General features: G+C 38.7%; 2 protein-coding genes across 22 annotated transcripts in view; one reads left to right on the top strand and one right to left on the bottom strand.

Annotated features, from left to right (window-relative positions):
- cast (calpastatin) overlaps positions 1-12,856 on the top strand; it is a 49,505-nt gene extending 36,649 nt beyond the window's left edge. For 4 of the 21 annotated variants that reach the window (XM_066645237.1, XM_066645243.1, XM_066645239.1 and 1 more), the window contains 24 exons: positions 308-343; positions 446-541; positions 632-712; positions 907-957; positions 2,042-2,101; positions 2,399-2,470; positions 2,603-2,668; positions 3,178-3,282; positions 3,389-3,505; positions 3,885-3,995; positions 4,129-4,203; positions 4,335-4,391; positions 4,518-4,619; positions 4,725-4,844; positions 5,075-5,185; positions 6,324-6,431; positions 6,518-6,622; positions 6,847-6,939; positions 7,043-7,090; positions 7,250-7,390; positions 7,477-7,563; positions 7,864-7,896; positions 9,030-9,138; positions 10,646-12,855. In XM_066645237.1, coding sequence (XP_066501334.1) covers positions 308-343; positions 446-541; positions 632-712; positions 907-957; positions 2,042-2,101; positions 2,399-2,470; positions 2,603-2,668; positions 3,178-3,282; positions 3,389-3,505; positions 3,885-3,995; positions 4,129-4,203; positions 4,335-4,391; positions 4,518-4,619; positions 4,725-4,844; positions 5,075-5,185; positions 6,324-6,431; positions 6,518-6,622; positions 6,847-6,939; positions 7,043-7,090; positions 7,250-7,390; positions 7,477-7,563; positions 7,864-7,896; positions 9,030-9,131 — 1,977 coding nt within the window. In that variant the 3' untranslated portion in view covers positions 9,132-9,138; positions 10,646-12,855. Of the gene's footprint in view, positions 1-307; positions 344-445; positions 542-631; positions 713-906; positions 958-2,041; positions 2,102-2,398; positions 2,471-2,602; positions 2,669-3,177; positions 3,283-3,388; positions 3,506-3,884; positions 3,996-4,128; positions 4,204-4,334; positions 4,392-4,517; positions 4,620-4,724; positions 4,845-5,074; positions 5,186-6,323; positions 6,432-6,517; positions 6,623-6,846; positions 6,940-7,042; positions 7,091-7,249; positions 7,391-7,476; positions 7,564-7,863; positions 7,897-9,029; positions 9,139-10,645 lie in introns of all 21 variants that reach the window. The other 17 variants (XM_066645250.1, XM_066645251.1, XM_066645233.1 and 14 more) reach the window with 12 other exon arrangements.
- Positions 12,857-13,590: 734 nt separating this feature from the next.
- cd8a (CD8a molecule) lies at positions 13,591-18,623 on the bottom strand. Its single transcript, XM_066646541.1, has 6 exons — positions 18,532-18,623; positions 16,810-17,115; positions 16,330-16,431; positions 16,032-16,157; positions 14,614-14,653; positions 13,591-14,508 (listed from the first exon to the last, which is right to left on the bottom strand). Exons 1-6 carry the CDS (start codon positions 18,590-18,592, stop codon positions 14,454-14,456), a joined length of 690 nt encoding a protein of 229 aa, XP_066502638.1. The 5' UTR covers positions 18,593-18,623; the 3' UTR covers positions 13,591-14,453.
- Positions 18,624-27,198: the final 8,575 nt, after the last annotated feature.

Raw genomic sequence — 27,198 nt, forward strand, 5'->3', positions numbered from 1 at the left:
AAAAATACATCAATGGACTCAGAGGCAAAATGCATCAAGCAGACGACCAATGGATTCAATATACTGTAGTGCCACTGCTAATGCCCCTGGAAGCACTGTTCAAAAGGATGTTAAATCCAAGAAAACCAAGTTATTGTCTTAAGGATCTGGGAGACCGCATGATCTAGGAAATTCCTGTTGTTTTTACAGGTGTTTACTTTGCTTTTGATAATTTTTTTGGACAGCAATAACATTACACAAGCAGCAGTACATTCTTTAAAGCAGAAGTGTACTGTCCAGTGCAATAACAGTCACTTTCTCTGATAAGCAGGTCGCTCCTCCAGCATCCAAGGCAAGTGCGCTGGTGAGTACGATCCTCTTGTTAATGATGAGTGTGTCAGGTTCCTAGTGCATGTGTTAGAGCATGTGAGCTTGCATGTGCAGCCCTGAACTGCTGTTTGTGCAGGAGACTGCTGCAGATCCTTTTGATGCTTTGGCTGGCAGTTTGCCCTCCGCAGAGTTTCCTATAGCTCCTCAATATACAGGAACAGAAGTTATAGAGGTATGGATCTTTGGGGGCTTGCTTATGTATGCACACTTGTTTGCAGTGTAGTTGAATGTGTATTAAAATGTTATATGTTGCATGTCTCAGCCTGCAATAACTGTAGAAGTGGCTTATCGCTGTGGGGACAATGACTGCACGCTGCCCCCTCGGGACAGATGGGAAAACATGGTCAGTCTGACATGGGCCACCCACCCAGCTGTGTGCTGCTGCTACTAGGATTTCATCACTTACATTTTCAGGCATTTTACCAAATGCTACCTTTGCTCTACTTGTTTCTCAGCTATCTCATAGAAAACAAATCTGAGATACTATTTTACTATCTTAGATTTAGAGGTAAATCTCATTCTCCCTAATCTATCCAGGAAAAGACAGCTCCTGTTGGAGGACCAGATAAGCCCAAAGACGTGTCCAAGGTAACAAGATCTCACACACACACACACACACACACACACACACACAAACTAAGGTGTGTACACTGATGTGGAAAGAGCTAAGAAACTGTTCAGATCCCATCGCACCTTTTATTGAATATTGGTAATGCATTATTCCGCCCAGCTTAGAGACACCCTTATGTTGGGACACACACACACACACACACACACAATCCCTCTTCCACATGTCCAGGCTTGTAATGTGCTCCCTTGTCCTATTGTCTCAATTCAGAGTAAAACAGTTGTTTTCATTTTAGGGAACTTACTGACGCAGTGTTTATTGTGGCCTTCTTTAAAATCGCTTTCTTTTCAAAATTGAAGCAATTATTTTGAAACTTTAAAAAAAAAAAAAATTCACAGGTCATTGTGTTCCAGTGAATCAGTAGGAAGCCAGCTGTTTTTGATGTTGCAGCATTGCTTTGCGTTGGGGTGTGTCTGCTCTTTTCCTGCTGTGACATACCTTTCAGAGCTAATGCCATGCCTCACGCGCCCCCCTGTGGAATGTAGTAATATTCACGGAGGTTATTCTGTGTTGAGACTTTTTTTTGTGGGGGGACTAAACACATTCTTTGTGTGTGTGTGTGTGTGTGTGTGTGTGTGTGTTTAATGTACATCTTCTCCAAAAGCTACTAACAGCAGACAATGCAGTGAACTCTCTTTCTGCTGGATTTGTATCATCAGCAGTTCCAAGTGCCTCAAAAGCAGAAGCGATAAATATTTTACATTGTGTTCATCTTACTAATGCTGAATCTAAAGCTGTGCTGCATCTAAATCATCATTTGGTACATTTTACGGTTTGATTTTAGCTGGTTTCTATTTACTGATGTTAAAATACCAATTTTCATAGCCTTTAGCAGATGCTCTTAAACTTAAATTTAACTTAACTTAAAAATGTTAATCCTATTACAGATGTAGTGAACTGAAGAGTTTCTGGGGTCCCGCCTAAAGACTCTTGCTGGTGTAGCGTGGTGTGTTAACAGAGACGGGTCATTTGAACCCTGGTGTGCCTTGATGGAGTCAGCAGTGTTACCCACTACATTTTTGATATTTTTTTTTTTTCCCCCAGAAAGTTGAAAGTGCAGCTACAGCCCAGTCAATCCATGCCCCTCCTCCATCTTCTCAGAAAGTAAGAGTGAAGATATGTTCATTTTAATCTTACGTCTATAAGATTGCAGTAATCCAATCATGTCCAGAAAGCCTTCAAATAAAACATTACAAGCTACATTTTCTGTAAGGCGTACGATCCAAGTACACACCTTTAAAAGGTCCTATACAGAACAAATAACACTGAGAAAAACATTGTACTGCATTAATTATTTGTTGCCTGTAATGGAAAAAATGCATTACATAGAAATCTTTTGCTAAGAGTTTACATTCTCTGGGCTTCTTAAATATTTAATTCCATCTGACTTTTTTTGTACAGAGGCAAGAGGTGTTTGTACCTGCAAGTGTATCCCCTGCGGCTCCTGCTGACAAGAAAGCCAAGGTAGAGAAGGTATAAGCTAATTAAAAGTAGCCTATTGAGTTAGAGTAAATTTAGAATTAACTGTTTAATACCGTTCAACTACCAGTGTTTAATACATTAACTGAAACCAATGTGTCTAATGATAATGTGGTCTTTCTGCAGCCTGCTAAAGAGACTGTAAAGGCAGCACCTCCCTCTTCACACGCTGAGAAACCAAAAGATAATGAGGTGAGGAAAATATTTGCCTGCACATATACATTACGTTTCTAAGAGTAAATAAACATGATTAGATTCTAAAGTGTTTTAATACACGCTTTTGCCAAGCTGCTGTTACCCTGCGTTCCTGCCTGCAACAACGTTTCAACTCTTGTTGCTCAAATTGCTCAAAGCCTGGGAGTGTTTTTGAACTCAAGCTGAATTTTGGTTTCCACGGTTTCACTGAAACACAGCGATGTAGATGAGATGGGGACCACCCTGCTGAGTGCTTAATTTGTATTAGTTATTGACACATCACTTTGCTTCTAATTTCCATAAGATTAAACTTTAAGCTCAAATTCTCACACTTTGCTTCACCAGCCTTTGTGTTGTTGGAAATTGCCAGCACTCTTTGGAAATGTATAAAGTCCATGTGCTTTGTTGCATTGCGTTGCTGCCGGTTTAAACGAAGCATTAGATCTGCTATATACCCACTGCTGCTAAACATTTCTCTTCATTCCCCTTCTTGTGTTTTTCCCCAGGGAGACCCCATGTCTCTGGATGCTCTGAATGCTCTGGAAGACACACTGCCAGCTGCCAAACCACCACCAGAATCCCCAAAACTCAGACCTGAAGATATTGTGGATGTAATTGCTTATTCCCTGCTATTCATTCATTTTATACTACATTTCACACTGCGAGCTATTCCAGTTATAATGTGCTAATTGCATGTGTGTTAATGTCTGTACACAGGAGAAAAAGTTGAAGTCAGAGAAGGGTGTGCGTGTAGGTGAGAGAGATGATACTCTTCCTCCTGAGTACAGATTCACAGAGGAGAAGAACAAGGAGAGACCTGCTCCACAAAAGGAGGTGAGGGGTCTGCTGTGTGCGGTTATAAAAAGCCTAACGTGAAGAACGTTCTTATCAGTATGATGTTTCCATGCAGGGATTATTCACAAGGGTTCCTAGTCCCAGTGCTGGTGACCCCATGCTCTGCACATTTAGTTTTCCCTATCTAGTGCACAAGGAGCTTACTAGTTATATAATAAACAGCAGTGTTTTATATCAGATGTGCTGATGACAAAAATGTGCATTAGCCCCGCTACTGGGATGATTTTACATTGCGATTGCCATGATTTGTTTTTGACCTTGCCATTGTTATTTACTTCCAGTGTAAGGTGTGATGGTTATTATCTGTATATAATAATTCATCATTATCGTGGCTTGTGGATTTATCCCATTTCTGCAGCCTTCCATGGACACAACAGAAGCTCTGGATATTCTTTCTGAAGGTTTCACACTCTCTTCTGCAGCTCCTGCAGTCCAGGCCCCTGTGCCTCCCTCTGGCCCTGCTAAACAGGTCAGCCACTGCCATATCTGCTTTCTATTGCATATTTAAAGAATAATACTTTTATTCAATTACTGAATGTCAAACACTTCATGATGGAAACGGTGCTCTAAATATATTTTTTAAAAACTTTAACATGCTTCAGAAGCCTAAAGTGGAAGATTTGTCAGCCCTGGAGTCTCTAGCTGATGATTTTGTCACTCCTGCACAATCCAAACAGGTATATTTTATTATTGTGTAATCATGACCAGTAGGTGGCAGTAGATGTGCTGAAATATTACTTTGTTTAAATTGCAGTTCTGTTGTTTGTAGATATGTGCTGGCAGATTGTGACACTTTTGTGTTCTGTAGGTGTCCTCTGGTGCTCCTCAAGTCATTAAATGCACTATGGGCTCCACATCTGCTGAGGTATTACAAGTGCTGAACTGTGTCCATCTGATACCTCAACTCAAACATCGATATTCCTATAATATATTCCAATGCACAATGACTTATATTAGCACTAATTAAAATACGAATCCCTGTTTTCTCCAGGAAGACCCAATGTCTTTGGATGCTCTCAGTGCTCTTGGAGACACACTACCTACTGCAAAAGTTCCAGAGTCCCCTAAACTCAGACCTGAGGACATCATTGATGTACTAATATGATTTGATTTTGTCACACTGTTTTATCACACTCTAATACATATAATATTTTTTAAGTGGTATATTAATGTGTGTGGTGGGGTTTTATCTGATTAGGAAAAGAATCTGACATCAGAGAAGGGTGTGCGTGTGGGCGAGAGAGACGATACACTACCACCAGACTACAGATTCTCTAAGGAAGATCTGAAAAAGTACCCTGAATCCCCAAAGAGAGAGGTAATAAACCACTCAAACCACAAAATGGCTGGAGGCACTTTGGCAATCAGTAGTTGACAAAATTGCCTCTATCATATTGACAGCCCTCCATCAACAAACCTGCAGTTTTGGATAATCTGTCAGGAGGCTTGTCACTGCCATTTTTTTATAGGACTAGTACAGTGAGCATCATTAGGTAAATAAGCAAATATGCATAATTTGTTTATGGTGTATGTGTCCCCTTCCTGCAGCCTTCCATGGACACAACTGAAGCTCTGGATATTCTGTCTGGAGGTTTCGCTAGCTCCTCTGCAGCTCCTTCGGTCCAGGCCCCTGTTCCTCCCTCAGCTCCCCCTGCAGAAGTAAGTCAGTCAAAAGAGGTTCCATTCCAAAGGTCTGCATGATTAAATATCAATATTAATTTATTTAAAACCCATATTACCGTGTCATTCTAGAGGAACCCCTTCAGATTCCTATCACAACTGTAGTAGAGAATATTCTCTAAATCACAGGAATTTCCCTTTAATTACTGGGTTTTGACTAGTGAAGGTCTAATCCACATTTTTTTTCCATTCTCATTAGATATTGAAAATATATATACAGAGCACATTTACTTTAAAATTACAATATTTTCTTGCTGGTTTTATGTTTACATCACAAGGGTGAAACGGACCACACAGCAGTTCTTATTAGAAGAGCAAAAATTGTAGACAGATGCATTGAATATAAATGCACTCCAAAGGAATTTATTTATGTCACATTCTACACCTGTTGTATTGTAACATTGGCAACAAAGCAACCATGAGATTAGCACCCCTCACATTCATCACCTTGTTGTCATGCCATATTTTGGGGATGGCCAATGTATAAACAGGCTCTAAGTGCTCCAACTGCGAACTGCGAAATCACACATTTTCCACTAAAGATAGTGGTTGGCTATTGAGGATAATCGAGTGGTGCAGATTCTCCATAGCCCCTTTACACTTTGGATTTGTTTGAAGAGTCTGGTTATTGGTGGTGTCTCTCTGTCTGTTAGCTGTCATGCTCCCACCCCTCGGCGCGCTGGCTGTACACACGTTAGCTTTTTGGCATTTTCAGGCTAAAACTTCTCCACACAGACAAGATTTTAGTTAAACCAAACCAGCTAAAGTTAATGTTATTTGCTCACTCAGTTACAGACTGAAGTTGCAGCGGGTTTATTGTAGGATGCGGAATGGAATCTTGCGGAATGGAAGTGTCCCATGCTAAGTTAGGTTACAGCGGGTTCATGGTCCAGCACAAGCTGTGGACTGGAATCTGAATCGGTAAGTGGATCGACCCTGTTCTTCCGATATCCGATGAGCAAATGACGTCAATATCGGACCAGATGCCATTACAGGATAGGATGGGACACGTCTCTAGTTATGGCAGGCACAGCAGTCGAGTGTCTTACCATACAATTGGTACCTGACAATTTATGTTCTCTGCTGATAAATTGAACACATACTTTTCTGTTTCTAGAGCTCAGCAGACTTTTCTCTCGAGGACCTTGAAAGTGACTTTGTTGCCCCCACAGCTGCATCGAAGGTCCATTCTGCTGTTACAGGACCCCCAAAAACAAACAGACAAGTAAATATATGTCTCTCTCATGCACACAGTGTACACAACATATACATGAATACACTGACTGCTCTCCTTCTGTTGTTTTATCAAAGATGTCCGAAGGTACTTCATCAGCTATGGATGCTCTCTCAGACACTTTAATGGACATTGGACCAGTGCCTGAGCCAGCACCAGTTGCTCCCAAAGACATTGTAACGGTAACTATGCTCTCTGATCCTAAAATATTTCCTTCTGCTTTCACATAGAAGGAACGTTCATTATCACTGCTGATGTAGTGCTTCACATTTAAAAAAGAACTAATAATAAATGATGCAGGTGCAGTGAATAAAACAATAACAGCAGAAGCGCTATTATTGTAAATTTCCGTAACTATGGAGAGTGAAGAATTGTTCTCAGATATTGATTCTGTGATGTGCTTTAGGAGAAGGAGGCTGTAGAAGAGAAGATCACTAAGCCTGGAGAGAGAGATGACAGCCTTCCACCTGACTATCGGCCCACAGAGGCAGACAAAAAGGTACAGTGTGTCTTGGAACTGCACTCACACATCAATCATAGGGAGCAAGTTTCAGACTGAACATAGCGTGCCTCTTATTCATTTAAACTGTTTCTCTTCAAAGGCAGCTGCAGAAGCGAAAGCCAAAGCTAAGGCAGATGTCCCCAAGAAGGTAATGCATTTAATATGTGTTGTTTATATACAGCCCCATGCAGGGTGTGTTCCACGCAGTAGAATGCCAGTTAGTTGAGTGCAGTGGTCAATTGACACTATAAACTTTATATCGTCCTTTTTGCTTGGTCAGTAAAGTGACTTTCTGTGTTACTCAAAGCCATCACTGGATGATTCAGCAGCGATTGATTTGCTGTCCAGTGACTTTTCTACGTCTGCAGTAGCATCGCCTGCTGCTCCTTTGGCCAAACCTCAATCTCAGACACAATCAGCACCAGGAAACACCCAGCAAACCCCAAAGGTACTCAATTCAAACACGACACTGACTGAAATCTTTGTCCATAAATGTTTGAAGAAAGACAGCCAATTTCCTGTTTGCTTTTGCAGGCACCAGGACCAGTACTGGATAAACTAGCAAGCACACTGCTCCCAGATCTCCCTGAGACAAAGCCAACAAAAGACAGCAAAGCAAAGGTACTCGCGCATTAACGTTAGACATCTGACGTACTCTGATAATGGACTCATCGATAAGGTTTAAAATCTCTGAAACATTTCAAAGTGAACCATAGGGCGTGGCAGTTGGTCAGGAGGATGTTGATTTCTGCTCGTCCCATTCTATAACTTGGTTGCTATTCCTGCTGTTCACATTTTTACTGAAAGTTAGCTTCAATGATGTGGAGTGTATCGTATCGAGTGAATGAACACACCACCCTTTCCTTCATGGACCCTTTCAGTTCATATTAGTTTGTTTCAGGCGTCTTTGTCTGGTTTCAGGGTAAGGGTGGCAAGTCAAAGTCTAAAGCAAAGGTAGGTTACATCAGCAGCAAAGCAGAATGGCAGTGTCATTTCTATTAATATCATGAGAAGAAGAAAAATGGGACAAAAAAAGAAATAATCTTCTATTCAAGATCTAGTCTCTTTTTACTTATTTTGTAAATTGGATGCTGACTTTGTGGAAACCACAATGCACCATTTCCAAAATAATGACCAACGTATTCATGTTCTGCCGTTATTTAAGGAAATTGTATATGCAATTACAATAGTATACACCTAAAGATATCCAGTCTTCTTCTCATTACATGTTCAGGACACCTGCATGAGTTGTTATTGTGCATGCACTTCATTCATCACCTGCTTTGGCAACATGTTACAACAGCTGCTGCTTTTTAACAACACATTAATTATTTCTATATTTTGAGTTATATTTAAAGTTCAGGATGACCTCTGTCATTTGCTATTAGACATAATTGACGGCATTATCAGCCACAGGGAAGTAGAGACCTACTCTCTCAGTGCCTTGTAGCCATCTACATGAGTACGTCCAAATGTATATAATTTCATTTCATTTGTATAGCAGTTTGTCTTTGTTTATTTTTTGTTGTTGTTGGGTTTTGTTTTTTGTTTTATACAAAGCTGTTTGTTACAATGCACCTTTAAGTTCTAAGGAGGAATACATGAGGAAGAAATCTTGAGATTTAAAATGGAGAAACCTGACCTGATACACTTTTGATGGAATCTTGTTTTTAAACTGTCTGCACTCTGTGGGTTACTGTGTAAAGTCTGGTTTCTGAGACAAAGAAAAATGAAAGTATGTTTGAACAAATATCTCAGAACCTCACGGTTGGAAATATTCCTACATATACACCAAACATTTCTTACGCCACCAAATCTCATGTGCAATTAATGACCCTTATTGAATGCCACACCTTTGCAGCTTAAACCTACATCTTTCAGTAACTTATTAAATCTTGTGCAGTTTTACCTGCGTGGCTGACGAGGCATGCTACAGCTCTGTGAATCTGTTGCTGTTGATATGATAGAGCTACAGAATCATATGACCTCTTTGCTCACTGACGTTTTGTTAACGTTCTGCTTTTGAAGCTTATACATTTGTAGAACCACATCTTGTCTGTATACTGATCACTCTGTCTCTCCCTCAGAAACCTGCAGTAGACGATGTGCCAGCAAAGAGTGACCTCCCTGGCCAGCAGAGCAAAGACGTGGTGTCCACTTCCTCCACAAAGAAAGGAGGAAAGAGCTAGATCTCCTGTTAGTAAGATTTAAAATCCAAGAAAAACCTGTCTATACTACATAACACCTGCATAGGACCTTCACGACAACTGGCATAGATTTATACACTTCCAGTAGACATTTGTTATAAATGTTACATTTAGATGACACCAGGTTAAATGACACCACTGACTTTGGAGATGTAGCATTTTAAAAATAAAAAAAATCTTGAAAAATCCAAAAATGGAAAAATAAATCCATGCAGACTTTAGCTTTACTGTTGATAGATGCTGGACCACTGAACAGTTCTACCAGTTACTAAGAACTTAAAGGGGAAATATTATTTACAAATTTCTACATGTGAACACAGATCTGGATGGTAATGAAACCTCTTAGACATGCTTTGGTCAAAGTACCACAATGATCAAACAACACAGCAGTGTCTCAACAGCCCTGTTAAAGGCTAAGCACCACTTAATGGACCTCCATGAATATTTCACATTATTGTAGTTACTGACAGATATAAGTATGAATTAAAATGAAAATAGCAGCTTAATTCGCTTTAAAACTGACAATTTTATTAAATTGACTGAAAAACCCGAGCTCTCTACGGAAATTCTTGAACGCAACCGTGACGTCACTGGTGGACAACAGCTGAATAACGCCGCGGTAAAACACCGTTATGACTGGCTGTTATGACAGTATCTAGCTAAATAACCAACATTATTCATGACAATAGCCTAGCAATAAGCTAAACTCAAATTTAGAGGTACTGTTATTCTAACGGTCTTTTAAACCTTATTCCTTGAATTAGTAAGAAATAACAAGTTTTCTGACTATCAATAAACACAAGTTAGGAACTCAAACTCCACTGGATTTATTTGTTTGACTCTTTCATAGAGCTGCTGCTTAGCCTTTAAGAACAGCCAGTTTCAGCAACTGTTCCTTTAAATGAGAATTAGCCACAGATCTGTTCAGCGCAAGAGCCCAGGAGTGAGGAGTGATGAGCAGAAGGCTCTGGTTATTAGCCAGTTTCTCTTGGTTCTCTTGCTCCTTGTTTCCCCAGTGTGTGATGCATTGGTTTTGCTATATTTAACTATGTCTTTTCACTCTCACATAAACCCAGGTCCAGCTCCGACTGAGTGGTCTTATTTCTCAATTAGTCATTTGGTGGCCTAAAGATCTATGCATTGAACCAAGGATTTTTCAGTATATTTTCCTATTAAATAATAAATTCCTATTAATTCCTGTTTGAGTCATTATTCAACCCACGTAATTTTTTTTTGTATGAATTTAGGCTACTTTTCTCACCACAGACACTATGTTATAAAGCATTTGGTTTTAAGGAGTTATGTGATTTAACCCCAAATATTCACAGTGGATATAAGCAGCTTTTATGACCACATTTTATACATGTTTCTGTTAGTTTATGTCAGAAACAATAATGAGCTTCTGTACAGTAAACAGTTCCCTTCAATAAAGTGTTACCAAAAGAAAAGAAATGTGTAACTTCATTAATGATTTACATCTTCTGGCTGTATTTCAGGTGGCTGCCACTCTTCATCTTCCGACAACACGTGAAACAGACGCCAAACTAAGGAGCTGCTTGTACTAATGCATATTCTCTGTTATGTTTGAAATGTGTACAGACATTTAACTGCACAACATATACAGACATTTTAAACACCAACATGCATCTGCCCATTTTTTTATTTTTTTAATCAGTCTTCTTAAAGTAAAAATGCTGATCTAGGATCAGGCTCACCACAAAATCCTGATCCTAAATCAGCGAGATGCACACTGGGAAGTTTAAGAAATGTGTGTTTTGAGTAATTCCTTGCTTGGTTTAACCCATGTTACAATGTCATTTTTGGTTTTTGTGTTTGTGGTTGTGATTGGAGGTATAAAGGTAAATAACCAAGGGGTCAGATATCTCTTTATTGACAGAGTATCTGTCCAATCTCATGTTTAGAGTGCTGGATGGACAGTAATGTCACTTCAGCACTGTGTTAACTCAGTATCACTTTTAAGAAGTGCCAACTGGTTTAAGTCAAGTATGCATGATTTTGTTTTGTATTGGGGTATCTCTGCAGTTTTGTTGTACACACAAAGTTTTCTATATCTATTTGAAAAGCCATGCACCTACAGACACTAGTGTACAGCGCTTCAGTTTTAGTTTACATCCTCTAGTTTACAGTAAATACTATGAGTAAGTGGTCTTGTTTGATTATGTGGATGAATGTTGTTGAGAGTAGTACTCTGTGACTACAAGATGTCTGGGTATATTATGTGTAGAAGGGCTTTTTTTGTGTGTCTTGTTTCCAAAGGTCTGTCTTGGTTTTCTGAAGTGAATTTGCAAGATACAAACCTCACTTTTATTTGCAGAAAAGCTCTGGTTAGCAGCCCTTATATCTTAGCACTGAGAAAAGGCAGAAGGAGTGAGAGAGATTACTGACAAGCCTAAAAGAACTTCCTTTTAAGCACCAATGAAGCTGTCATGTGGTTTGAAAGTATGAATCTCATAATACCACCTGACCCTGGCCTGTAGCTTCACCAAGTTCTCATCTTCAATAGGAAGTGGCGTGCCCAATATAAGGCTTTTTTTCATTTTCATTTGAACTAACACCACTCAGTTGAACAGCTGCACTGCAGCAGTGTATGATTTAAACTTGCACAAGACAAACACTTTTCTTGCAGGTCATATTTTTAAACCTGAATTGCACCTTCAGTCCCAAAAGTCTTCCAAAAACATGTTGCAATTTTCCCCTGCTGTAAGTCTCATTTTGCCAAAGTGATCAAGATAGACACAGTCTTCCGTCTCATTGTGATATCATCTTTGCAATATCTCGTGCCTTTCTTTTAAAGTGCAATGCTCTTATGCTAACCTAGGGTCAGCATTATGGAGGAGGGGTTTTCTTCTGGTTAAATAAAATAGGAGAATGGAAATTTCTGATATTGTTTCTGTGTCTCTTCCTTTGTTTAAAAGGGTTCCAGATTTATTGCAGACATGGGTAGTAGGTGTTATTTTTACTGGAGACTGAAAAAGATTGTGTGTTGATTATTGTCAGTTTTCGGGTTTAGATTTTGTATTATTTGCAGTTTATTTCTAGTCAAAATGCTCACTAATTAGTAATTCATTTTTCAGCATCAGAACAATATGCAGGAATCATATTAAGTTCCAACACAAGCACACTTTAGCTGCCTTGCACACGTGTGCAATAATACATTTGCACGAAAAGGCAAAGCAAAATGACAAAGTTAAAATGCAGGTTTTGATTTGAGGACTAAGAGACAATGATAAAGGACCTCCTAACAATAAAGTAACATAAATTCTTAAAGATTGCATCTTCGCAATAAAATAAATAAATAAATCAAGCTTCGCTTCTTGTTTCAACTTTCAAAAAATCGACTAGGTTATTTGTTTCTTCCACTGTGAGAAGACAACTGCCATTAACATGGGTCTGAAAGGATGTGGAGCAGATAAATGGTTGTTACTGGAAAAATTAAATAACAAAGAAATCTTTCATTATAACATTGAAACAAGGCACGGTATCCTTTTATGGGCTGAATACGCTACATTTGTCTCTGAGGTGACTGAAAAGAATGTTTCTTCAGATCATGTTGAAAAACAAATAAAGCTGTAATAAAACAAAAAGAGTGGAAGCAAATATATATGGATTCTTGTCTCCACCTGACGTAAGTGTATATAAGCTGAGAAAATGAAAGGGTGGTCTCGGGCCTTTGCACAGTGCTGTACGTGTGGTTGTCTTTTGCAAAGGCCTGCAAAGTGTTTCCTCCACGCTTTAGTTTTTAAGTACTACTCTGCAATGAAGTAGATGTGCAGAACTTCCAAAAACACCTCTCGCTCTGGCAAATGTGTCTCAAGATATTTGCTGCAGTAAATTCCTCGACTCTGGGAAGACATCAGATATGGGAACATTTCTATTAAAATATTGCTTTTTAGACATAATTTCGTAATGGGTTGTGTTGTGATGTTGGGTGATTATTTCACAAAAAAAAAATAAAAAATCCAGAAGCACAGAATGGAGCTACATTATCACAGAAAGCAGAGTTCCACTGATCTTTGGCTCAATAATGGTAGGTTTTACTGTATACCTCCCTAATTCACAAGGGGCATGGTTAGTTTAGGCTCATGTGCAGCTGGCCCAGCATGTGCCATGTTATTACTTGCTTTTTCTATTAAAGTTAAACACATTGTGTTTACACAAATGACTTTGGTGCAACTGAACCGAATTCACTGATAAGTGATGTTTACACATTTAAGAACATTTATTTTTCCATTAGGAAGTGTGTAGTTTTAAAAGATTTTATCAAAAAAAATAAATAAATAAAAATACATTCTATATTTGGATTTGACTTTTTACTTAATGAATTTTGAAACCAAATAGAATGAAGTAATTTATTGCTCTGAAGCAAACAGATTTTCTACAAGCGACACAAAAGACAAGACACACCATAAACCAAGACCATAAACATTAAAGATTATAAATGTGTTTATAAAAAAAAGAACTTTATACATGTTTAAGACAGTGAGGTTAAGTGACTCGTAGGGGGCACAATCTTAAAAATAAAAAATAAAATAGCTGCAGTATCTCTTATATGTAGCACATAATTTGTCATTGGAAAAATGAAATACAGTTATGACAAAGGAACAGAGAGAATGATAATTTAGAATGAATCAAAGAGTAGGGCAGCACAGTAGCACAACAGGTTGTTACATCCACATTTCCAGGGTCTTGGGGTTGTGGGTTCAAGCCCCACTCCAGGTCGGTCTGTCGGTGAGGGGTTTGGTGTGTTCTCCCTGTGCCTGCATGGGTTTCCTCTGGGTGCTCTGGTTTCCTCCCATGGTTTAAAAACACATGTTTATCGGTGGATTGGAAACTTAAAAATGTCCATGAGTGAATGTGTGAGTGTGTGTGTCACCCTGTGAAGGACTGGTGCCCCCTCCAGGGTGTATTCCCACCTTGCACCCAATGATTCCAGGTTGGTTCTAGACCCACCGTGACCCTGAACTGGATAAGCTCTTACAGATAATGAATGAATAAGTGAGTAATCAAACAGTATGATCTGTAACCTATTGTATATATTAATATAGTCAAATAAATTGTTGGACAATTAAACAATCCTGGGCCATTTCTGGATGTTTCCTGGATAAACAAATATTTTGGAACAATTTATGGACACAATAACATTATTGGACTGTATGGAATCTAGCAGGTTTAATTAGGAGAATGATGAGTATTAATATTTCTGACAGTGATAAATCAGCAGTTTGCCTGGGGCTCTCTAGAGAAGCTGATATTTGTTCATTTAGTCGCTTGTTGTCTCAGAGACTAGAACTCAGGCTGGTGAGGCAGAGGTCTATGGCCTGCTGGTTTATTTCTGGGTCTGGTAAACATAAAAATAATATTATAGACATTAATTACATTATAATTAATTTATCCACATTACAGAAAAGAAATGGGAGGGGAAAATGTAAAAATACAAACTTACTGTCGCTTGTAATGGTGAGGGCACCGTCTTGTTCTTATACCTTTTGGAGATCGGATATTACAGTTATTGTTTAGGAATAACAATTTTGTGGCACTGTATTAACACTGTTCCTCTGGTTATACTTTTGTTCGTAATGCAATATACACTGTGTTCAATGATTTAACACACACAAAAATGACTCATACAGCTTTTAATCCAACATCAAAAGGACTAACCTTAGGGTACAAACTACCACAGGGTAAACTTTCTTTTTTTTGTGATTAAATAAGTTATGACAGAATGTGACTGTTGAAAAAGTACATATAACATTGCTGTCCTACACATTACACTATAGGGTTTAATTCTCAGCTCAGGCAGAAACATCATGCCGCTAAGAACAAGACTCTTGCTGTTGCATCCACCTCTAAAAGTATGATTAGCCTTCCTCTTGTGTTAGGGTCTTGACTGACCTTTTTTTAGGTTTTAAATGCACACAAGTACTCCATGAATTTGTTTATTGCATCAAGACTTTTTGACTTTGTCAGGAATTTCTATTTAAACAAAATTTTAAAAAAATGTTTTTTTACTTAATTAAAAAAATGCTCTTCTTAAAATTATGACTTCTCTGTTGTTAGGGTCAATTTCGACCCAGGTATAATTTTAAATCATGAAACAAAAACAAGTGCCAAATCTGGAATCATAAACACACGCTAAACTACACCAGCAGCCTACAGCTGGCTCCTCCTACAACCACTCGAGCTTCAGGTAGGGGCCTCTATTTTTGTCTGTTTCACAACACAAGGAAAGACAGACATGTCCAGACACGTCAGGCCCAGGCAGTTTAGAGTTGGTGTTTTGTATCGTGTACATCTCCAGTTTACAGTCTGCAACAATGAACAATTAAAAACCAATCCTTTCATGGATAAGGAAGAATAACAAGGTAAACAAGAGGTAAGGAACACATTGGTTGATAATTAATTGTTATTAGGGGGTCTTATGGCTGATTTAAGACACGGGTCAAAACCGACCCATTAACATAAGAGATGGTAACAGTCTAGTCACTCTAGAGAAGAGCATCTGCCAGATGCCATAAATGTTGAACTGTTCCATCCACACTCCTGCCACTTTCACATGAGTTGTCCATTGAATGTACACGTTCATAAGGAAGCTAATCATTTCAGGTAAAATAAACAGCATGCCATCTCTTCAGCCCACTCCCACTGACTCTATAAAAAGTGTTTAGCCCGGAATGAATAGGAAAATATAAGCTGTAAGAAAATGGGATATGGGCCCGTTAGTAGGCTCCTCTGTGTTCCCATTAAAACCAAGGCTGGGTGAATCAGGGTAAAGGGCTGATATGGTGGGACACATTTAATCAGAAACATCACTGAATATGTGGATGATTATGTAAACACTGGGATGTTGTGGAAGTTACTTACGGTTGCAGTAAATAATGGTGATGATGAGGAGGATGAAAAGAAGACTACTTCCTACAGCCAAAGGGATTAGAATCACCAGTTCACAGCCCATATTGACCTTGCTGAAAACACTGTCCACCTTATTTGCTGCCAAGAACACACACCAGCTTCAGCATCACTGATTTAAACCTGTTTGTATCAGCTGTTCATGATGTAGACATGTAACAACTGCAAGCCAGCAAATAATAACAGTAATAATAATAATAATAATAATAATAAGATGAAGAATAAGAACAATAACAACAATAATAATAATAACCTTGATTTTTATGTACACAGACTTCTGTAGATTTAGTGGTGATGATCTCTGCTTTGGTTGTCCTGGGTGGGTTCACTGTTGTTGGTATTTTGGGTTTGGGATCTAAAAACAAGATTTTTCAAAAATATAAATTACAAAGACATGGAAATACAATTCGGCATCGTGGGTTAATATTATGTAAATGTTAAATTCCACAGCACAGTTGTTCTGTAGTAGCAGAAAATTGCTTCAAATACATTTTAAATGCATTCAAACCTTTTCAGAAATTACGGCAGATTTAAAAATGTATGCCCCCTGGGTCCCCCCCAAAGGTTAGACAAATAGAACTTGGGCACCAAAATAAACAAATTACTTTTACACAATAGTTTTGAGGGCAGAGAAATGAACCAATTATCAATAATAAAAAGACAACCATGTAGTTGAGCTGTGATGAGTGCAGCACATTGTGTGAATATTAGAGAGATGGATGTGTTGTCTCACCTGGTGTTCCTGTCAGAGAAACCACATGTCCAAACTCCATCATGTTTCCTTTGATGAACAAACAGCTATAGGAGCCACTGTCCATCTCTTTCTGAAAGTTTTTTAGCTTATAAACTTTACCCTTAACAGTTTCGAACTTCCGATCCATGACTCCACCCTTTTTCTGACCAAAGTCGCTGACAGACATGATGAACTCTATCTCCATGTTGTGCTTTACTCGAAAATACCAAATGTTCTGTCCAGAGGTTTTGATGTCACATGTAATTTCCACATCTTCCCCCTCCTTCACTTCCTTTGAGCCACCGCCTGATAAAACAAACACTTTATTAATCGAAATCACCACCAACTCAAAACCTTGTATCTCCAAAAACCTCAAACCTCAACCTCAACTGGAAATTTCAGATTAATTACAAAATCGATGCACAAGGATTTGCTCCGAGTTATAACTCGCTGAAGAGTGAATAAACTCTGTCTGAGGATGCCTCACTGAAACTGAGCTTCTTTAATGCAATCTGTAACACACTACATTAAAAAAAGTAACTTACAAACTCATAGAGGAGTTTATGAAATGTATGAAATACTTCACTCAGTGCCATTATCAGTGTATGTGCAACACACTACATAGACCTAGGGGAACTGTTAATACAATAGAGGTTGCAGTATACTACACTATTAGTTATTTAATATACAGTCTATATTTAATACACACAGATCAAATGTATTTTTTGTAAGTTTTATTAATCAATCTGGTAAACATTCAGCTCTGTTGTATATACTATTTCCTTCTCCACAGTTAACCACATGCAGCATCTGTTTTTATCCATTGAACTCTGTGGGATACTTCAATATTAAAATTAATCTCAGTTCAGTTGATGCTTGAACAAAGTTTAATGCTTCAACCCTAAACCACATCATTTTAAAAGACTGTAAAAAGGTTTTGGGGGGTGAGCTGAGACTGGATATGACTTGCTTCTTTGAAAGGACGCTTTTTTCAATATCCTTAAGCATCTAAATGAAATTTAAACCCATTTATCTGGACTATAAGGAATAACAAATGAAAATACTAGTTTAAAAAAAGAAAAAACAAACAAACAATTAAAAAATCCCCATCAGTAATTAAAGGCTTTGTGATTTCATGTTTGTGAGTGTATTCTGAAGGCCAAGGTTTACTGTTAACATCCAGTAACTTTTTTAATATTTCTAAAATAAATTATTATTTAAATGTATTCAATGGAATTGAACTCATATGAAACAGAAATGAATTCATACATTTTGGTTCATTTGTGTTTATCCTAATGTTATTATTCTGATGATTTGATGAGCTTCCGGCTGAGATAAATGAATGTGTATTATTGTGTTTCTTAAGCTAGTTTTAAGACTTTTACACATTATTGTTTATAACATGCAATAGATGAATGTATATTATTTCTGTCGAACTTTAATAGTTAATATTTAATCATCTTTTTAGCCGCATGAGATGAAGGACAAATTCATTAACATGACCGTTAGAATATTTCAGGAAATTGTAAGTGCACATTTTCATGTTGACCATTTCATGCCAAAAATGTAATGAATTACGTGAAAAAAAACAAAAAAACACAATTTTAAAAACACAATCTGTTGGAAAGTGTTGACACAACCCTCTGAAACTGTCTGACCTCTTTAGAGATCTTTATAAGACCCTTATAGCTGTGAGAAAACTATTAAAATAAGAAAACTCACCATGGATCAGGAATAAAAATACCAGGAGGCCAGTGGAGAAAACAGACATTTTCCTGCTCATTTCTCGTTTTTCAGATCTCGCCAGCTGCTGGAAGAAGAGAAAGAAACAATAAAATAAGCGTAAGAAAGAGTGCACATCGACCCCCTCTTCCTCTCTCCACCCCATTTCTTTCATTCTCTTGCTCTCATTTCTTTTTTCTTTGTTTGTCTTTGTTTCAGGGAATTGAGATTTGGTGGAAATGACAAAAAAATAAAAAACAAACTTTAATCAGCAGGAGAAATGCTGTTTTTTTTATATATATATCGATTTTTATATTTAGAGCCCACACTCTGTTAAGTTCCTTAAAGATGATAAACAGAAATTCAATACGTAAAACTATGTAGTATTTAAAACCGTTACACACTAGTATTCCAATCCTAAACACTAAACTGAACACATCTTCAGGTTATAATCGATTACACATGACGCTGTAGTCAGGGTTAAGTGTGAGAGCAGGGGCAGGTTTGCTGTTTAGATTAATTTAATGTTTAGGGCTGGATTTAATAATGTAATAATGTTACACTCAGCTGAATCTTATTTAAAGACATATTAAGTATCTACTGAGCAGCTAGGGACGAGGGATGTGAATAAACCTTAATAGGATTTCACAGAGAAACAGGTAAGCGTTTATGGCCCAAAACCATAAATATATACAAAATATAATTACAATTAAAGGGAATTAAAAGACAGCAAAACATTGGCATCTACATGCTTGTGTTATAGCATGTTTATAACAATAAAAATGTCCTTAATTTAAAATGTAACGGATTAAACAGAACTGTGAGTGATAGTTGTGTAACAATTTCTTTTGTAGTTAACATCGACCATATTTGGTTACTTTTTAAGGCTCTGCTCTTTGTTTTTTGTTTTTGGGGAGGTGTGGGTGGGGGTGGAGGTGGGGCTAGGTTTCATGTGCACCTGACCCACCCTGCGGTCAGACCCAGCTAGAGACACATTTACAGTAAATTGTAAGACATTTAAGACATTAAATACCACTGTGTTGAAGGGAACAGATGTGGACCATTGCTGGAGAAGCATGGCTTCAGCACTAACTCAGCTCTTTAAACTAATATTGATAAAGAATAAGTGCATGAGAATTGTACACCTAAATTCAAAAGATGGGAGGGGGGGAGGAAGCGTTATAAAAAGACAGACAAAGAGAGAGAGAGAGAGAGAGAGAGAGAGAGAGAGAGAGAGGAAGAAAAGAAGAGCAAAAAAGAGAGTGCGGGGGAAGAAGTGGGGATAGAAGGAGCAGAAAAAAATAGAAGTTCAGGTGGGCTTCTACTGCCTCCTGTTGACTGATGTAAATTATATTTTCAGATTCTTGGGCTGTGTGCAGCAAGGGTGAAATGTGAGGACTGTAATGACTGTAGAGTGGGAGGTGTTTCAGGTCTGTGTGGTACAGGGCAGTTTTGCTTTTAAAAGCCACTAGAGACCCTCATAGTTCTATAACTTTGGCTGAAATGTCTGAAATCATTAAATAAAAGTGTTAAACAGTAATTCTGTGAATAATATTAAACTCTATATAATCTATCCCTGATCCAAGACTGCTTTAAACAATAGTCGTTAAATATAACTTGTCCTTAGTCAAAGTGTTCATTTAAAAACAAATGTTTTTTTTTAATACTTGGGATTTAATTTTAAATTAATAAATAATAATAATAATAATAATAAAAACAAAAATATTTTTTAATATTAAATATTGAAAATATTTATATAAATCCCATTTCCATATAATTTGGGACACACCTGAAATTAAATAATAAGTAATAATTGTAATTTGTTAGTGTCTGAACTTTTATTTTACTGATACAAAATTACAAAGAAATACTTTTTAATGTTTCCACTGAAAAACCTAATTGTATTTTGTAAATATTAATTTATTTTTTAAATAATGCTGGAAACACACTCAAAAAATTATGGTACAGGAGCAAAAGTAATACAAGTAACACTGTTCCGAAAGGTTCCAAAATTAGCACTTTAACTGGCAACAGATGAGGTCATCAAGATTGAGTCTAAAAGAGCATCCACCAAAAGTTTACCCTGTGTTCAAAATGGCTCTCTATTCACTATTCTCTATATTATTCACTACTGAATTCAGGAGGGTAGTAAATGATTATGGACATTACCGCATGTGGGTTTTTACCAAACAACACAGTGGATTATGGGTAATCTGATATCTGTTAGTATACATGGGTTGTACACTACTTTTTGTAGTGCATTGTGGGGTTTTTGAGTGCACTGAAAATTGCCCACTATGCTTTCGGACACTACTACAAAATGACGGAACCCCAAAATAGTGCACTATATAGTGAACAGGGCACATTTTCAGATACAGCACCTGTGTCCGAAATGGCTCCCTATTCATTATTTTCTATATTTTTCAGTATAGAGTACACTTTTATAGGGAACTGAATTCACGATGGTAGTGAACACTACCTCATATGAGTTTGTACCAAACAATGCAGTGGATTATGGGTAATCTGATATCTGTTAATGTACATGGGTTGTACACTACTTTTTGTAGTGCATTTTAGGATTGTTTGAGTGCACTGAAAATTGTCCACTATGTTTTCGTACACTATTACAAAATGGCGGAACCCCAAAATAGTGCACTATGTAGAAAACAGGGCACAGTTTCAGACACAGTGTTAGTCTTTGAAAACAAGGATGGGTCACAGTTCAACAAAGTTTGTCAGACTTGTAGCATGCAGCTGCCCAAACATGAACCAATAGAAATGCTCCAAAATTAACAGTTAAGAAGGGTTTTCCCTTCTTCTGGAAAGATATTATTTTGAGAGATACATGTTTTTAATTAGAAAGAGACTAAAAATTGTTAAGACCCAAAATCATCTTAGATGCACTGAAAGGAATGTATGGAAATGTGTTCCTTGATCAGATAAGTCTACATTACACTTGTTTTAGAATATCATATTTTAATGATGTGAATACAACCACCAAGACTCTACTGAAAGCAGCCTAGACCAAATGGTTAGAGAAGTGGGTTTGGAACTGGGAGGTCACTGGTTTGATCCCCCCCATGAGGGGGTGAATGGATAGTCCTGCCTTCTCCCTGAATGCCCAGCTGAGCTGGCCTTGAGCAAAGCACTTAACCTGGGCAGTTCTATGTGTGTGTTCACTGCTCCCAGTGCACTACTGTGTATGTGAGTGTGTGTACCATTGTATTAAGAATCATTATTATGAATATATGCATGTTTGTTAGGTATATCGAGAGACATATGCTGCTGTAAAAATGACATCTTTTCCTAGGAACTCCATGTTTATTTCAGCAGGAAAATGCTAGGCCTCATTCTGCCCAAGTGTGGCTTTGTAGGCATGGAGTGCTTGGGTAGTTTTGGGAGCTAGACCCCCCAATTACTTCTCCCCAGCTTCATTTATACCCCTTCACTCTCACTCCATCCCTGTGTCAAACAACATCGCATCTACCACCACCCCGTCTCCCCCCTTTTTCATTTGGACCATTTAAGCCCTGGGGGGGCTCCAAGCCACCTCGAACTCCAGCCCAAACCTTCTGAGTTCGCCCCCCTCTCCGACGCTTCTCTGGGCGTGGTCTATGCTTGAAAATTTCAGTTTTGAAAGTGAAACTGTGTTTATAAAATTGACAATTGAAGCACGTTAAAAAAAAAGCTGGGTAAGAGGCAGTAACTCAGAGCCACTGGGTTACATCAACATTCCTTTTAACAGTGATGCGACCCAGTGGTAAACAGGCTTCTCCCAGCTATTAAATGCCTCTTTGAGCTTTTTGAGTATGTTACAGGCTTTAATTTTATAACTTTGTTTATTTTTAACATATATTTGTCCTAATTTTTAACATTTTCAAGTAATTGGATATATATATATATATAATAAAGATTTTACTTTGTATTCTTCCTTTTAACTTCTATTTTACACAACTGCCCTATGTTACCTCCCCTGCACCTACACCCTGAACCCAACCTTCCACCCAGTGCAGGTGTTCGTCTGCCACATGCCGCCATCCTGCCCAAAGTGTGCTATTATTTGATAAACAAGAAATGGTAAACCTGGTTTATGACATTACACCTCAGCATTAAGACATTACAAAACATTAATACATGGGTAAACTTATCTCAAATTCATGAAAATGATGGCACAGGTTCCTCTTTCTTCTTATAAGAGCTTAGTGATATCACAGATGTCCTGGTGAGGGGAGGGGGGCGAGCTGGAGTAAACTATGACAAAATGTGAATGTGAATGTATTTACTGGTATAGAAATGAGAATTAGCCTTGTGAGTATTATACTTACCTGGGACCTTGTAGATGTTAACTTTTGCTGTTAAATTTACATATATTTGATTTGGATAAAATGTGTAATATGAAATGAATCATTTGAACACAATAAACCTGAATAAGTTTGCACAAACACACATTGGTAGGTGGATTGGCGACTCAAAAGTGTTCGTAGGTGTGAATGTGTGAGTGTTGCCCTGTGAAGGACTGGCCCCAAAAAATTAAGGCAATACACATGCCACTTTTGCACAGCCTGTCCTTCTAGACTGTGTTTCTGGACTGATGGAGAACACACCACAGAGGCTCAATCTTACAACCACAGAACTCTGGAGCTTTGTGACCGAGATTCTACCTGTTGCGCCACTTCCCCTCCCACTAAGCACATGAAGTTGTCCACATGAAGCTCATTCATTCATTCATTATCTGTAAGCACTTATTCAGGGTCGCGGTGGGACCAGAGCCTACCTGGAATCATTGGGCGCATGGCGGGAATACACCCTGGAGGGGGCGCCAGTCCTTCACAGGGCAACACAGACACACACACACATTCACTCACACACTCACACCTACGGACACTTTTGAGTCGCCAATCCATGTGTTTTTGGACTGTGGGAGGACACCTGAGCACCTGGAGGAAACCCACGTGGACACAGGGAGAACACACCAACTCCTCACAGACAGTCACCCGGAGCGGGAATCGAACCCACAACCTCCAGGCCCCTGGAGCTGTGACACTGCGACACTACCTGCTGCACCACCGTGTCGCCCACATGAAGCTGTCCATATGAAATTCAAAAACTTTGGAAATTGAACACAATAAGGAAAGAATAACATGAGTTTTAAACATAGACATAATCAAAGAAGACTTAGGTGGAGACAAATTACACCACGTAGGATCATTTTCTGTCCCTTCTCTACACACTGACTAAAGAAGGCAACAACACACACACACACACACACACTCAGAGAGAGCATTCTGTTTACACGCAACAGTATTATTTCTTTCTAAATGTATTTCTGTTTGTTGCATTCTCTTTTCAATGAGTTTCTCCCAACAATCAAAAATTTGCAGTGAGTACAAACAGGAAGTGCTCGCACTACAGTTAGCTTTAGCTCATGTATGAAGGTCAGCTGAAATGTATATGTAGGTATGTGTGTGTAAATATATATATCTTAAGTCAAAATGTCTTAAAATATCTGTCAATCTATCAGTCAGTCTGTCAAACAAGCATTTGATTTTTATTTGTCACAAGGATTAACCTTGATTATGATTCATCTAGGAGTGTCATGAAGATACACAGCAGAAACTGGCGGCTGGTTGCCAGTTGTAAATAAATTCAGTTCTGGATGGAAAAAAGGAAAAAAACTTCTTGAATAACATGTTGATTAAAGGCCACTTCCTCAGAAGTGTGGAAAGAGCCGTGTTTACAGTTTCACATTAGCAGCTGTATTGTGGAAGAGGTGGTCTACCTGAGGCTGTGGGCGTAAACTCAGATCATCTGAAAGGTCTTAACATGCGAAAAAGATGGAAGCCCACACAGCTTTATCCCCTACATCACTCTCCTCTCTTCCTCTGTGCTGCTGTGGGGGTAGTGCTTGTAAGTCGATGTAGCACCAAATCAAAAGAAAACCATGTTAAATATTCAAATGTTCTTGTTTCATTCACACAACACCCCACAAGTCTATAGGTGTACAAAAATGAAAAGTTGTAGCTTGCTGAAATCAGAAATGCCAAAAATTGAACTCCAGCAATTCAAATAAGTGGGGCCATAACCACGAAGCTACACAAACCACCTCCACTTGGTGTAATTCAGACCCAACCTCTTGTTTAGCCTCAACCACAGACACTCTGCCCACAAGTTGACAGGGAGCGCAGTGCACTAATCTGGACTCACTGTCAGGATTCTGCCAGTTGCATTCTGATTTGCTGTCTGTACATCTGCTTATACGCACTTCTGTGTATCGCTCAGTGGCTCTGGTATTGGTCTGATGTGAATCACCTCCTACACATCATGCCAAAATAGCAGACTTGTGATTGTTCCGTTTACATATTAGTCAAATATCTTTTCCGGCAGTAATAGCCAGATCTGGGACGTGTTAACTAGAGAAAGGCACCAGACTTTCCCTAGAGACCTAGAGAAATCTTGTCTGACTCCCTGCTCTTCCCTGTTTCCACTGGTTTCCCCTGTCTGCCTCTCAGGAGGACCAATCCTGAGACAGGGCAAATCCAAGAAAATAACTAATTACAGGTGTATATGCAACACAAACATATTATGGGCATATAGATATTACAGTGTATACAATGTTCAGATACCCCATTAATATTATTGTCTTTTTAAAGGTGTCACCTCAACAGGATATCTTCATCCATATCTGTGTCCCCACCATAATTATACACAACATTAACAGGACTACATTCATCAGCAAAATAAGTTGTAGCAGAACACGATCATGGTCTTGGTGATGTGTAAGGAGGCACTTACATCATCACAGCTGCAATGCACTGTTGCATCAGGAATTGAGCTCAAGTCATCAGTGGGAAAATATCACAATTTCCATGATGTCACCTCTGATGTAAGAAAAGGAGAAACGAACTTGCATCAGCTTAGTGCTCAGGTTAATGCAATACATAGTCAGAAAAGAACATGCTCTACAAGTATATTTTTAAACACCAAGGGACAGCAGGAATATACATTCAAACATATAACGATGGTGTTAAAAACCAATTGTGTGCCCTACAGCAGGCTACATTCTCTTTTCTAAAAGGAAAGGTGAAGATGTGTAACTTTCCAGGATGTGAATAGAAAAGTAAAAATAAAAAATATACAAACAACTTGGGGTGGCACGGTGGCGCAGCAGGTAGTTGTTGCAGTCACACAGCTCCAGGGACCTGGAGGTTGTGGGTTCAATTCTCGCTCCGGGTGACTGTCTGTGAGGAGTTGGTGTGTTCTCCCTGTGTCTGCGTGGGTTTCCTCCAGGTGACTGTCTGAGAGGAATTGGTGTGTTCTCCCCGTGTCCGCATGGGTTTCCTCCAGGTGCTCCGGTTTCCTCCCACAGGAGGACTGGCGCCCCCTCCAGGGTGTATTCCCCGCCTTGTGCCCAATGATTCCAGGTAGGCTCTGGACCCACTACGACCCTGAATAGGATAAGGGTTACAGATAATGAATGAATGAAACAAACAACTTATTGGCCATTAAAATGAGTTCTACTTTTAGTTAGAACCTTGTTTTCGAGGTTAGTTAAATTATTAATCAGTCCCCACAAAAGGTCAGGGACATAATAAGGTGTAGGATTGTGATAGTATTTTTATCTTTCTTGTCAATCTGAAGCATGAAACCCATCATCTTCATTCTCTTGATGTGCTGTGATTTGTTCTTCCCAAAGTTCAGAGTTAAATTGGGAAAAACAGCTTTCAGGTTTTCTGCACCATTTGCCTGGAAAAATTTACAAAATCTTAGGATTGAAAACGTTGTATCGCTGAACAGTTTTAAGGCTATGGTGAAGTTCAACTCCGGGTGCACCGGTTTCCTCCCACAGTCCAAAAACACACATTGGTAGGTGGATTGGCGACTCAAAAGTGTCCGTAGGTGTAAGTGTGTGTCGCCCTGTGAAGGACTGGTGCCCCCTCCAGGGTGTATTCCCACTTTGCGCCCCATGACCCTGAACTTGATAAGCACTTACAGACAATAAATGAATCAATAAATGATGTGTTATGTCTCTCCCACACCTTAAATGTCAGTAACAGCGAAAACAGCAGAGCTCATTTTTTCCGCTTCATCAGATGAAAATAAATTTTCCCTCAAAATATAATTCAGCATAATTCATAATTATATTTAGTTTCTAGAATTTATTAAATAGATTTCATGCCTTAATGTCCCCTACAAAATCAAACCACCAGTTGTTTAAAGGCAATGACTTGCCTGGAAATGTTATTTCGTATTATATATTGTATTACTTCGGGTTGCTTATCTGTTTTTGTGACTGCTTTAGCCTAATGGCTACATTACCACCCCCCCCCCCCCCCCTTGTTTTCTCTTACATGTATCAGGTGGGTGCTAGATTGAGAAATAGCTCATGGCTGGTGGTCCACCCTCGGTTTCCATTGCCTCTTTTAGATTTGAGTCACTGTCTTGCTTTGGGTACTTTCTGACTCTGTGCTGGTGTCTAAACATGGGGTTCCCTGTCTGACTCACAGAAGAGGACAAAAGTGAGAAATAAAGGGTTCCTACTTGTAACAGTCATAAATGAACATGTGTGTGTGGATGTGAGAAAGAGAGAAAAGAAAGAGGGTGATGGGGATTACCTGGGCATTCCTTCAAACATGAGACTCCAACTCATTCCCTGGTGCACCACAATAG

Source organism: Hoplias malabaricus, chromosome 15 (genome assembly GCF_029633855.1).
Source record: "Hoplias malabaricus isolate fHopMal1 chromosome 15, fHopMal1.hap1, whole genome shotgun sequence".
Taxonomy (NCBI): Eukaryota; Metazoa; Chordata; class Actinopteri; order Characiformes; family Erythrinidae; genus Hoplias; species Hoplias malabaricus.